Below are 13,957 nucleotides of genomic sequence, written 5' to 3' on the forward strand. Positions count from 1 at the left end.
AAAAAGAATACTTTTTTTTTTCCTTACAAGTAGTCTGGCTGCTCCATGGTCATCAGAGATTCATATTACTTTCCTCTTTCTGTTTTACCATCCTCAAAATTACTTCATGCCCCAAGATAGCTGCTGGAATTCCAACCATCACATCTAAATTCTGGGTGGCAAAAATGAGGAAGCAGGAAAACAAAAAGGTGCATCTCTCAGTGAGAACTTTTCTAGAAGTTCTATGCAACACTTCTTCTCATTTGTCTGAACTTGGTCATATTTTGGAACTGAAAGGGAGATAGGAAAGGGAGGATTTTAACTGGGCCCATTACTATCAGTAAAAGAGGGGCTCTGTTGCTGATGAATAAGGAGAGAGGAGATATATGGCAGGTGTGTTAGTTATCTATTGTTGCCTAACAAATTACCCGAAAAATTATTAGCTTAGACCAACACACATGTGTTACCTCACAGTTTTTGTGAGTCAGAAATCTGGGTGTGGCTTAGCTGAGTCCTCTGCTTCAGGGTCTCTACAAGGTTGCAATCAAGGTATTAGTCTGGCCTGTGGCCGCAGATGAAGGCTTGACCGAGGGAAGCAGCTGCTTCCAACGTCACCACGTGGTTGTTGTCAGGATTCAGCTCCTCAAGGGTTGTTGAAAGAAGGGGCTCAGTTCCTCACTGGAACTCAGTTGCTGGCCATATGGACCTTTCCATCAGGACAAGCACATAAGAATCAGAGAGAGAATGCCAAGATGGAAGTCAGTTTTTTATAACCTAATCCCAGAAATGACATCCAATCACTTTTTTGGGGGGACTTGAAGGGAGTGGGAGGCCACTGAAAGGTAAAGGAGTCAAGGGGGCTTGTGCATTTTTGAAGGAGGGCTCTGGCTGTATAGGGGGGAGAACTGTTTGGAGGAAGCAAAACCATGTGAGAGGAGCAGGTGACCTGGACCAAGGTGGTGGCAGTGGGCACGTGGCTTCCTCAAGCATGGCTAAGCTTCTTGAAGCCCAGACCCAAAAGATGTGTTCAGGGCTGTCTGGGCCTCCAGTTTTCTGTCCAGGAATTGAGGTTGGGCCCTTTTTACTTCTTTAAGTGAGGTCTTGTCCTTCTCCCCACAGGGCCCGGGGCCATCTTGGCACTTCATCAGGTGAGCATCTGTTTGTAGTCACAGCACACCTGATGTCCGCACAGGAGATGCATAGGCAGCACGGCTGGGCGGGGTGAAGGCAGGCTGGTTCCAAGATGGGACCAGATCACAAAGGGTTTGGATGCTGCACTCGGGTGTCCTACTGGAAATAGCCACTGGAGCTAAAATGTCACTCTGGAGACTGTGGGATTAGAGGGCTGACACTGGAAGCAGAGTGGCTTTCAGGAGTCCAGACAAGAAGTTGTGTGGCCTTTAAGGCAGTGGCAGACGGTGTGGATTAGAGGGAGATTTAGGAAGGAAAACCTACAGGCCTTTAAGGGAGATGGAGACTCTAGCATAGCGCTATACAATAGAAATTTCTGTGATGATGAAAATGTTCTGTATCTGTCTAGTCACTACACTAGCCACAGTTGCTATTGAGCACTTAGTGCTACTAAGGAACTGAATTTTTAATTTAATTTAATTTTACTTAATAAAACCCAGTTAGGACATCCCCTCGTACACCCAGGTTTTCTGTGAGTGTGTGTTTGTATTAGAGTTGTTGTAGGTTTACAGAACAATCATACATGAAATACAGAATTCCCATAAACCACTCTATTGTTACCACCTTGTATTGGTGTGGTACATTTGTTACAATTGATGAAAGCACATTTTTATAACTGTACTAGTAACTGTAGTCCATGGTTTAACTTAGGGGTCACTGTTTGTGTTGTGCAATTCCACATCCCATCACTTTTTTTCCTTTTTTAAAAAATTCAGTTTTATTGAGATATATTCAAATACCATACAATCATCCATAGTGTACAATCAGCTGCTCACAGTACCATCATATAGTTCTGCATTCATCAGCCCAATCTATTTTTGACCATTTTCCTTACACCAGAATCAGAATAAGAATAAAAAATAAAAGTAAAAAAGAACACCCAAATCATCCCCCACATCCCACCCTATTTTTCATTTAGTTTTTGTCCCCATTTTTCTATTCATCCATCCATACACTGGATAAAGGGAGTGAGATCCATGGGATTTTCACAGTCGCACGGTCACCCCTTGTAAGCTACATTGTTATACAGTCATCTACAGGAGTCCAAACTACTGGGTTGGAGTTTGGTAGTTTCAGGTATTTACTTCTAGCTACTCCAATACATTAAAACCTAAAAAGGGTTATCTATATAGTGTGTAAGAATGTCCACCAGAGTGACCTCTCAACTCCATTTGAAATCTCTCAGCCACTGAAGCTTTATTTCGTTTCATTTCGCATCCCCCTTTTGGTCAAGAAGATGTTCTCAATCTCATGATGCGGGTCCAGAGTCATCCCTGGGAGTCATATTCTGTGTTGCCATGGAATTTACACCCCTGGGAGTCAGGTCCCATGTAGGGGGAAGGGCAGTGAGTTCACCTGCCAAGGTGGCTCAGTTAGAGAGAGAGAGGACCACATCTGAGCAACAAAGAGGCACTCAGGGGGAGACTCTTGGGCACAATTATAAGCAGGTTTAGCCTCTCCTTTGCAGTAAAAGCTTCATAGGGGCCAGCCCCAAGACAGAGGGCTCAGCATGTCAAGCTGTTAGTCCCCAATATTTGTGAGAACATCAGCAACCACATCCCATCATTTTTGAGGTATTCTAAATTCTTTAGGTGCTGGTTACTGGGTCCTGCCTCCACTCAAGGGGAGGGATCCCATAGGGCATGCACACCAGGAGGCAGGATCATTGGGATCCAGGGTAGAAGCTGCCCACCACAGTGGGCAACTAGCAATCTCTGCCAAAACCCCAATCGCCCAGCCAAGATAGGCCCCCTCCCCTGTCTAAAGAGATGGCTTCTCTCTTGTTTGAAGACCATGGAAAGCCTCTCCACAGGGAGTGGCCTGGTAAGGGAAAGCTCAATCTCCTCATGCCCCATCTCCACTGACTTCATTATTTCTACACTCGTACCTAGAATCAGACCCCAACGTCTCAGGACCAAATAGGAGGCCAAACTCATAAGGAGAGGGCTTCCCACTTCAAGAGTGAAAATATTTAAAATATTTATTTGAATAAAAGTCTGGCAGATACATGTGGGAATGGGTTCTGAGGGTGATGGACCAGGGAGGAGGAACACAATTTAAAATTAGCATGAATTTATCAAAATGGGTACACTTACCTGAGAATCAGGATTCCTTGCGCCAGGTCTAACAGCTGGGAGTAGTTCTAATTACTTTTCTTGGAAGGTGAAATTATTTTTTCCCCAGAGACTATAGTAATATTATATTCATTTTATCACACATCCATCCATCCATTCCTCTACCCACCTGTCAGTCCATTGTATTTTTTGATGCATTTCAAAGTAAGTTGCAGACAGCTGGGCTCTTCACCTTGAACACATCAGTGTGCATATCATTAAGGAGAAAAAATTTAAGTTTTTAGGTAAAATATATCCTCAGAAACCATTCTCAAAACCATTTTACTGTTTTCTCTTGGTTTTGCTCTCCATATATAAGTAGTCTATTAAGTATGCAATAGAATTATATCTAAAAAAATCAATGTTCATACTGTAATTAAAATGTGACAGAAGCATGAAGTGAGCACACGTTGAAGGGAAACTGGCACAGATAGACTTGCTCAATGCAGGGTTGCCATAAATCTTCAATTTGTAAAAAATGTAATATTTGGAAAGCACAGTAAAATGAGGTATGTTTGTAATGTGAATATTGTGGGATATCACTCTCTTGATTAGATTATACCATCTAGCACAGTTGACTTAAAACATGGGAGATTATCCAGGTGGGCCTGAACCAATTACCCAAGCCCTTTAAAGCTGCGTTTAGAGGTCACAGATAGAAAAGTCAGAGGGATTTGAATCATCAGGGAGTCTTGGTGCCTAGATGGAGGGGGGGGCCACATGGCAAAGGACACAGGTGACCTCTAGGAGCTGAAAGTGGCCTCCAGCTGACAGCCAGTAAGAAAATGAGGATCTCAGTCCTTCAACCACAGGAAACTGAATTAGACCAACAATGAATGAACTTGGAAGCAGATTCTTCCCCAGATTCTCCAGAAAGAAATGCAGCCTGGCCAACATCCTGAGACACTGAGCAGATGAGAATGTAGCCACGCTCTACTACTTCTAACTTACAGAACTGTGAGCTAATAAATGGGTGTTGTTTTAAGCCCCAAATTTGGGGTTGTTGCACAGCAGTAGAAAATCAATACAATACTGCAGTTTGTTTAGCTGTTCTTCTTTGATAGACATATGATCATTAGATATTGCCAGTCTTTATCTATTCTGGTGGGTGTATATGAATTTAATTGCTTTTTTAGTTGGTTGACTGAAAGCTGGATCTTTAGTCCTCTTTTCTACCCGTTCCTATCCTCAGAAACCATTCTCAGAACCATTTTACTGTTTTCTCCTAAGTGCTTTGCATGCATTGTTTAGTCCTCATAATGATCTTATATTGTAGGCACCATTTCTATTCCCATTCTCGAGATAAGGAAATTGAGATGCAGAGGAGTTAGGAAGTTTGCATAACGCCACAGGGTTAGCAAATGGCAGATGGGATTTGATCCTAGGCAGCATGTTCTCTTGGTGTAATATGTTTGCCCTGTGATTTCTTGATTTACTGATTTTAGACTATTTATTTAGACTATTGACTTCCTTTATGAATATTACAAGCCTCCAATTTTTTTCCATCTATTTTCCCAGTATGCCATATTTCACTGATTCTCAGACATACCTTTATGTACCATTAAGAAAGAAAAAAATGGCCACACAACCACAATGCTTTCTTATTACTTAGGATTTTTATACTTATTGAAAGAGATCCTTTGGAATTTAGATGTGTAATTTATTATACATCACCCTTGTGCATGCACATAAAAACGAAAATACAAACAAATAAATTGGTTAAGGTATTTCTGAAACCTCTTCACAGTCAGAGTTCCATTCTTTTGAATCTTTTTTTTTCCCCCAGAGATGTCAATGCCCATGGTTTCCACACAATATCATACTCTGTGCCTTCAAGAGTATTGGTGATCCAGCAGCTTTAAAAACATCCACTATCATTAATGGAATTTTCTTTCAAATTCCAATGATTTTCAATCTGCAAGTTTTGAAATTGGCATTTCCTTGATTTTCCAGAAGACAAAATCAAAACTTTTTAGACAACAATCAGGACTTATATTTTTTCTTCAAATGGTCCTTAAATGATTTGTGGACTGAAATGTCAAAGGGTGGCAGCTATCCAGGCACGCCACTAGGAATGACAATCACGTTTACACATGACAATGGCATCTCTGTGATGACCAACAGTGATTATGATGCATCTCGATTCCAAATTTTCAGATTTCAGTTTTGAAAACAAGTGCACTCTGGAATCCATCAAAAACAGCAGTTGTATAAAAATTTTTACTATATCAACATTTAATGTGCACCTTATGTCTGAGTTATGTATGTATATGTACTATAACTACATTACCTTCTTTGCACACATTTTTGCTTTTCCTAGAATTAATTTAATTTCATTTGCTTAGTTTTCTAAGTCTCTATCATTATCACTCTTCTAAGGAATTGTAAAACCCTTAGAGATAATCTTTTCCACACAATCAGACAAGGTTAGGTGTTTCTATTAGTAGCATTATTTTTTTTCCTGGAGACATCCCTCCATCTCTCTTGGAACTTTCTGGGATAGACTGGATTATTGTTACCAGTTTTTAACTCCATACACCCATGCTTTTTGCCATGTGACTTTGTAGAATCTCCCACCAGAGTGTGGGGAAGGTGGATACTCTCCCTGCTCCATCGATGTTGAGCTTGGCCCTATGACTTGTTTTGACCCAAGATTGTTAATACACATGAAAAGATCAGAGGCTTTAAATGTGACTGTGTAATTTGGCTTGCTTCTTGAACTTCTGGCATCCACCATGAAAAGAACATGCCTTGGATACTTGTTGGCTCAAGGAGAGTGAGAAAACATGGGGAGAAGACCTGAACCCAAACCTTGGGCTAGAGCCAAATCCAGCTGAGCCCAGCCAGATTGGCTGAACCCCAGCCAATATGCAGGCCCCTAGACATGAAAAATAAATCTTTACTGTAGTCAGACATCGAGATTTTGAGGTTTTCTTTTATTACGTAGAAAAACCTAACATACCTTCTATCCTGCACCAATCTGGATTTGTTGTTGCTCTGCATAGCTATTGTCCTGGGATATCCCTTTGCCTATCTTTTAAGCTGGATCCCCCATTTACTGGATTCTGTGACTTCTCTGTTCTTACTTTATTTCCTTGTTTTAACGGCATATCCTCAAATAGCTTCCTGAGACTTGGTGCATCGTAGAAATATTTTTTGAGATCCTGTTATGTCTGGACACATTTATTGTGCCATCACATTTGATTAACAATTTGGATTCTAGATTGAAAATAATTTTCTCAGAATTTTGAAGGCATTTCTTCATTGTCTTTCACCTTCCTGTGTTGCTTTTGAGGAATATCATTATGATTTCTTATTATTTGTAGGTGACATTGATTTTTCCTTTAGAAGTTTTTAGGATGTTGTTTACATCCTGAAGGTTCTGATTTCATGATGATATGGCTTGGTGGGAATCTGTTTTCGACCACTGGGCATTTGGTGGGCCCTTTCAGTCTGAAAACTCAGGTTCTTCAGAGCTGTGAAAATTCCTTGTGCTATTTCTTTGATAATATATTCTCTTCTTCACTTCATCTTTTTGAAATTCCTATTAGATGGATGTTGCTTTTCTAACTTTGTTCTCTTTTCCATTTCTTTTTGTTCTACTTCCTGATTTTCTCAAGTTTATCTTCAATTATTCTACAGATTTAAAAAATAATTTAGCTAACATATATTAAAATTCCCAGAGTTGCTTCTTGTTCTGTTATTGTTACTTAAAAGAAAGCATGTTGTTTTTGCTTCATGGCTATATTATTTTGTCTGTATCTCACTAGATAAAGATGTTTTTTGGAAAGTTTTCCTATTGTCTTTGCTCCCTCTTAGTTCCGTGTCCTACCCCTGGTTTTGATCTTTCAGGTTCAAGCTTTCCTCCTCACACGTCTGGTGAGTGAGTGGTTTCCTTTCATATTTAAGAGTGAGGTACCAAAACGTTGGTTGGCTCTGTGGGTGTTGGCTGAGCTTGTGAACTGTAGTTTCACTGTACAGTGACTGGGTCGGAACTCAGCCATTTTGTTGGAAACTCAAAATGTCAATATCTATAGATCTTTTCTCTAGGGTCATTTAGAATCTCCGGAGGCAAGTCTTTCAATGTTCAGCCTACCAAGGAAATGTATCTAGCTGCCATTGTTCTTGGAACTATGTGGCAGAAGGGGCCGGGGTATGATAGTAGACTTGTTCTCAATTTCAGTTTCTGGCAATGCTCTTCTTTCTCACCTTTGCTGTTCCCGGTGGCCTTGAGCCTAGAGACTATCTGGTTGAATTTTTCCACGGGCTAAGGCTTCAGGCAACTGCTCCTGTGGGAGGAGGGGCAATTGGCTCCCATAATAGAGGTGGGGACCTAGAAGTCGTACAGCATTTTAAAAAATAAACTTTTAACCATTTCCCCTATTTTCAGCTCCAAGTTTCATCCCAAATTCTCACAGCATCGAGTACTTCACATTACCGAGCTTCTCTGGGATTCTGTAGTATGAATTTGATTCTTTCTTTTTGACATCCCCTTTGTAGTAACTTGGTATTCAACTTTCTCAGCTCTGCTAATGTCTCTATTCAAGCAGTCCTGTGGAGAGGTTCACAAGGAGAGGAAATGAGGGCTCCTACCAATAGCCAGTGAAGAAATGAGGCCTCCTAACAATGATGTGAGTGAGTAATCTTAGAAGTGAAACTTCCAGCTGCAAACATTAAGATTACTGAAGCCCTGGCTGATATCTTGCCTACAACCTCAAGAGAAACCATGAGGTGGAACCATCCAGCTAAGATGCTCTCAGATTCTGACTCTCAGAAAATGTGTGAGATAGTACATAAATGCTTATTGTTGTTTTAAGCCACTAAGTTTTAGGATGATTTGTTATAGAAATAAGTAATACAGTATGAATTTTTTTGTGGGAGAATTTATACTGCTTTGGGTTCTCTGAGTTTCCTGGAGCTGTGGTGTTTTTTTATTTTTGGAAAAAAAATCAGTCATTATGTCTTCAAATATTTCTTTTGCTCCATTTTTTTGTCTCCTTCTGGGACTCCAATTACACCTATGTTAGACATGTGATATTGCCCCACAGCTCTTGGAAAATCTGTTTATTTCCCCTACTTTTTTTTTTGAGGTGAAACTCACATAATATACAATTAACCATATAAAGTGTACAATTCCATGGTATTTAGTGCATTCACAATGTTGTACAACCAGCTGCTCTCTCAAGTTTCAAAACTTTTTCATCACCCTATAAAAGCATGTGTACCCATTAAGCAATCATTCACTCCCCATCCCCTCCCCCCATTCTCTGGTAACCTCTAATCTGCTTTCTGTCTCTATGGATTTGCCTATTCTGGATTTAGCATATAAAAGGAATCATACAAGAGAATATAGAAAGACTGGAAAGTCCAGAAAAGAATGAAGAAACAGAAAAGAAAGTAGTCATACCTCTATCATGTCCCTAAAGATAAGTAACTCCTAATAATATTTTGACAAATTTAGAAAAGAAAATATTCATAACTCTATCATGTCCATGATGATGGGCAACTACTAATAAAATTTTGACAAGTTTCTTTAGGTTTTTTTGCTAGGCATTAATAAAATATTTAGCATAGAAAAAAGGAATCATATGTGACCTTTAGTGTCTGACTTCTTTCAATTAGCATATTGTTTTAGAGGTTCATCCTAATCATAGCATGTATCAGTGCTTTGTTCCTTTTTATGACTAAATAATATTGCATTGCATGTATATTCCATAGTTTATTTATCTATTCTTCCATGGATGGACATTTGAGTGGTTTGCACCTTTTGGTTATTATGAATAATGCTGCTATAAACATTCATGTACAAGTTTCTGTGTGGTTCCCTTACTGTTTTTACCTGTGTGTGTAAGTTTGGGTGATTTCTGTTGACCTATTTCAAATTTACTGATTCTTTGCTTGACTGTGTCAAGTCTACTGATGAGCTAGTTGAAGGCATTGGTCATATCTGATGCCATGGTTTTTATTGCTCACATTTCCATTTGTTTGTTTCTTAAAGTTTCTATCTCTCTGCTGAAATTCTCTATCTGTTCATGAGTGTTGTCCATCTTTTCCTCTAGAGCCTTTAAAGATTAATCATAGTTATTTGAAATTGCTGGCCTGATAGTTCCAACATCTGGGTCATCTACTGATTACTTTGTCTCCTGACAACGGGTTGCTTTTTTTCTAGCTTTTTTGGTGTCTCATCATTCTTTAAAAAAGGTCTTGACTCTACTTAAAATAAAACAGTAATTTGGCTTTTGTACACATAGATTAGAAATAAAAAATTCCAAGGGGAGAGGTGCTATGGCCTTAAGAAGTGACAGCCTAATGATGAAGAGACAAAAGGAACCTATGGTATTTGCAGCACAACACAATAAGCAATATTTGTAATTATTGTGAAGTACAAAAAGATGAATTTACATTTATACATAGCTGCTTAAGAAAACTGGAAAATATACACTTACAAATAATTTCATCCTGATGATTAAAACAGAGTTCTGGGCTTTAAGCTGGTATGCTTCAGTCATGAACTTCTTTTAAATATTTAATTCCCTGAAAACGTCAGGTGGATGAGGAGTTACTGCAATGGGAAGGTATCAGAGACAAAAACCCAATCATGGAATTATGCCACTGAAAGCTTACTGACTGATTTCCTCAGTAAGCACTTGGTAAGCATCTTTTGCATTTCTGGGTATGGCCAGATACGCCCCAGGAATCAAGCAGTTTTGTCATTTTAACCTGTTAAAAATATGAAGCTTGGCTATTTTGATACAGCTCTATTTTAGAATGTAGTCCATTTAACTTTGATACATTAAATCTTTAAAGACATTTTCTAAAGCATTTTAAAAATTTGAGGTCTCTTTTTCATTGAGATATAATTCACATGCCCTTTAAAGTGTATAATTCAGGGGTTTATATGTATTCACAAAGTTGTGCAACCATCATCATTATGTAATTCCAAAACCTTTCACCATCCCCAAAAGAAATCTCACACTCATTACCAGCCATTCTCATTTCCTTTTTCCATCAGCCCAGTCCCTGGTAACCACTACTCTACTTTCTGTCTCCATGGATTTGCCTATTCTAGACATTTCATATAAATGAAATCATACAGTATTGGGTCTTTTGTCTGGCTTCTTTTGTTTAGCATAGAGTTTTCAAGATTCATCCATGTTGTAGCACGAACCAGTACTTCATTCTTTTTATAGCTGAATAATATTCTATTGTATGGATACACATTTTGTCCATCCATTCAATAGTACGTGGACATTTGGGTTGCTTCCACATTTTAGCTATTACGAATAATGTTGCTATGAACATTTGAGTAAAAGTTTTTCTGTGGATATGTTTTCATGTCTCTTGGGTGACACCTAGGATGGAATTGCCGGGTAATACGGAAACTCTATGTGTAAGTTCTTAAGGAACTGCTAGACTGTTTTCCAAAGGAACTGTAGCATTTTACATTCCTACCAGCAGTGTATGAAGGTTCCAATTTCTCCACACCTTGTCAACACTCGTTATTCTCTAACTTTTTGATTACAGCCATCCTAGTGGGTGAGAAGTGGTATCTCAACTTGTGATTTTAATTGGTTTCCCTATTGAATAATGATGCTGAGCATCCTTTCGTAAGGTTATTGGCCATTCTACCCATTCCATGTTTCCCTTGTCCTAGGTCAGTTCCTTAGATTGTTAGGGTTCTTTGCCCAGAAGAACAAAGATTTGGTGAGTGACCCAAATCTTTGTTCTTTAGGAGTCTGAGCCTTTAGTGGTCTTTGGTACTAATACATCAATTAGGCTACAACATTAAAAATTTAGAAATGAAAAACAAAGATGTTGAAATAAAAACAAACAAACCATGGAAATAAATCTGAGGACATCACTCAGGATGAAGGTTCTTTTGCAAATCTACCTGCTCTTTTTTTCATACTGTCCTTTCTTGCTTTATGGTTTCTACCATCATAAAGCAGTGTCCAAAATCTCTTTGGACATTTTAAACATACTTATTTTAACAACAGATTATTTTATTCTTTTATTACCTACAATTCTGGGAGTGCAAATTCAACCATTTGCTGCATCTGATGACTTTTCTTCATGGATGGTAGTTTGTTTGTTTATTTTCAGTAGGACTTGCTTTCTCATAAGTTCCTTTGTGAAACCTGGATTGTGGGAATATCCATACAGCACATTGTTGTGTTTGCTTCCATGGGATCCTATAGGTTTCACGGGCCCAGAACCAGATTTTTGTTAGTTCTTCAACCTGACATCCCAGGAATACTTGGGCATTGAGAATTTGGACCACACAAAAACAAGCAATGTCACTTCTCAGCTGACTCTGTCTACTCACACCCCTTGCAATTCCCTGCTGATTCCCAGGCCAATGAGCTGTATTATTCTAGTCTTCATTTCACAAGGAGGTAGTCCTTTGAGACTCCCAAGTTAGTCTCATTGTTGAAGCCCCAGTCCCCACTATATATCCTATATCAATCCCAAATATCTATGAATTCTATGACCTCCACTTCCACTCATCCTCTGACTTTTGTATTCTCATTCATTTCTGGCACCTAGGGATTTCCTGTTCTTAGTTTCAACCCCAGCTGTGTGTTACATTTATTTTTGTTAAATAATTTCCAATATTTCTGTATTTGAGGTGAGGCATTTGCTTGGAACTACGCAGTCTGTTGTATACTGATCAGAAATTACCCCAAACCACTTCCCACACTGCAATCATAAGATATTTTTAAAACACAAATCTGGTCATTTCATATCCTTAATAATTTTTTTTTAACAGCTTTAAAACTTTTTAATAGAGGATAGGGATTATGGCTGATGGAGTCTTTATATATACTTTTCTATTTTTACATTTTCAAAATGACTGATATCACCGTTGCGGTTTGCTAATGCTGCCAGAATGCAAAATACCAGAAAGGATTGGCTTTTATAAAGGGGGTTTATTTTGGTTACACAGCCATAAAGTGTCCAAGGTAAGGCATCAATAATTGGGTACCTTCACTGGAGGATGGCCGATGGTGTCCAGAAAACCTCTGTTAGCTAGGAAGGCACGTGGCTGGCGTCTGCTCCAAGTTCTGGTTTCAAAATGGCTTTCTCCCAGGATGTTCCTCTCTAGGCTGCAGTTCCTCAAAAATGTCACTCTTAGTTGCACTTGGGATATCTGTCCTTTCTCAGCTTCTCCAGAGCAAGAGTCTGCTTTCAATGGCCGTCTTCAAACTGTCTCTCATCTGCAGCTCTTGTGCTTTCATCAACGTGTCCCTCTTGGCTGTAGCAAGCTTGCATCTTCTGTCTGAGCTTACATGCTGCTCCAGTAATCAAGACCCACACTGAATGGGTGGAGCCATGCCTCCATGGAAATTATCTCATCAGAGTTATCATCTACAGTGGGTAGGTTGCTCCATGGAAACAATCAAAGAATTACAATCTAATCAACACTAATATGTCTGCCTTCACAAAATTGCATCAAAGATAATGGTGTTTTGGGGGACATAATATGTTCAAACTGGCACAATCACATATTTATCATTATTATTATTATTTTTTCATTCTTTTAACATTGACATTCAAGGCACTTTGAAATCAGGAAACTTGCCTCTCAAGCTTCATTTTCCTACATACAGCCTCTATATGCCAATCACAGCCAGTAACTCCTCTTTTCTTTCTCTCATAATTATAGTTAGGGTGTGTGTTGACAGTAGTTAAATTTACTTTTTCCCTGGTTTGCAGATTAATAAGTTGGGATTGTGACAGGAGCAATAAGTAATCCTTATCTCCTGAGAGACATGACCAGAAAAGAGTAGCTCCAGATGACATCATCTCTGAACATTGTAGTGCAAAATCACACTTTAAATTAATTTTATTTAATTAAAAATGCTGTAAAGTTTAATTATATATTACTTTAAGAACTGACATTTTAATATTATTGATATTAAGTCATCCCATCCAAGAACATGGTATGTTATGTGTTTTTATTTGTCAGATCTTATTTTATACTCTTCAATGTGAATTTCTGTTTTTTTAAGTTTATTCTTAAGTATGTTATAGTTTTGAATAGGTAACATTAATATAGTTCAAAATTTAATAAAAAAACTATAAAGAGGAATTTGGTGAAGTTTTCCTTCCACTGTTGTTCCTCAATTGACCCAATTCCCCTCCCTTCCAAAGGTATTCTATGAAAATATGAACAAATATACACACATATGTGTTGCAAGTGTGAACAGAGCATTTCCTTTGTTACCATTTCTAGATAATTATTCTAGAAGAGAAAAAACACAATTAATTTTTGTTCATTTATCTTTTATTCAGCCACTTACCAAATTTCATTATTAATGATAGTTTTTTAGTATAGACTCTTGAATCTCCTAGATCTATACAGTTGTATGTCAGCAAAACAAGATAACTTATTATTTTCCAATACTTATATTGCCCAATTGCTTTCACATGAACCTTCAAAGCAATGTTAAACAACAAAGTTGTCGGTGGGCATCCTGTCTTATTTCAGACATCCATATAAACGGCTTTAGTCTTTACAGTTAAGTATGATGTTTGATATTGGCTTCTTAAGATCTTCATATTCAAATAGCTTCTTTTTCTTGTTTTACTTAGAGCTTTAATTCTATCAAATTGCACTTTAAAAATTTACCACATGCCTTTTCAGCATCTAGTGACATAATTGTCTATTT

The 13,957-nt window shown here is 38.3% G+C and overlaps 1 protein-coding gene across 1 annotated transcript in view; it reads right to left on the reverse strand.

The window, feature by feature from the left end:
* Nucleotides 1-485: 485 nt before the first annotated feature.
* Nucleotides 486-13,957, reverse strand: part of CLPB (caseinolytic mitochondrial matrix peptidase chaperone subunit B) — a 180,875-nt gene continuing 167,403 nt past the window's right edge. Inside the window, exons 17-18 of the mRNA XM_037840530.1 lie at nucleotides 3,415-3,477; nucleotides 486-685 (exon numbers count right to left, since the gene is read on the reverse strand). Of these exons, the coding sequence (XP_037696458.1) occupies nucleotides 3,445-3,477 (33 nt within the window). The 3' untranslated portion in view covers nucleotides 486-685; nucleotides 3,415-3,444. The remainder of the gene's footprint in view (nucleotides 686-3,414; nucleotides 3,478-13,957) is intronic.

This window comes from Choloepus didactylus, chromosome 6, assembly GCF_015220235.1.
Source record: "Choloepus didactylus isolate mChoDid1 chromosome 6, mChoDid1.pri, whole genome shotgun sequence".
Classification (NCBI taxonomy): domain Eukaryota; kingdom Metazoa; phylum Chordata; class Mammalia; order Pilosa; family Megalonychidae; genus Choloepus; species Choloepus didactylus.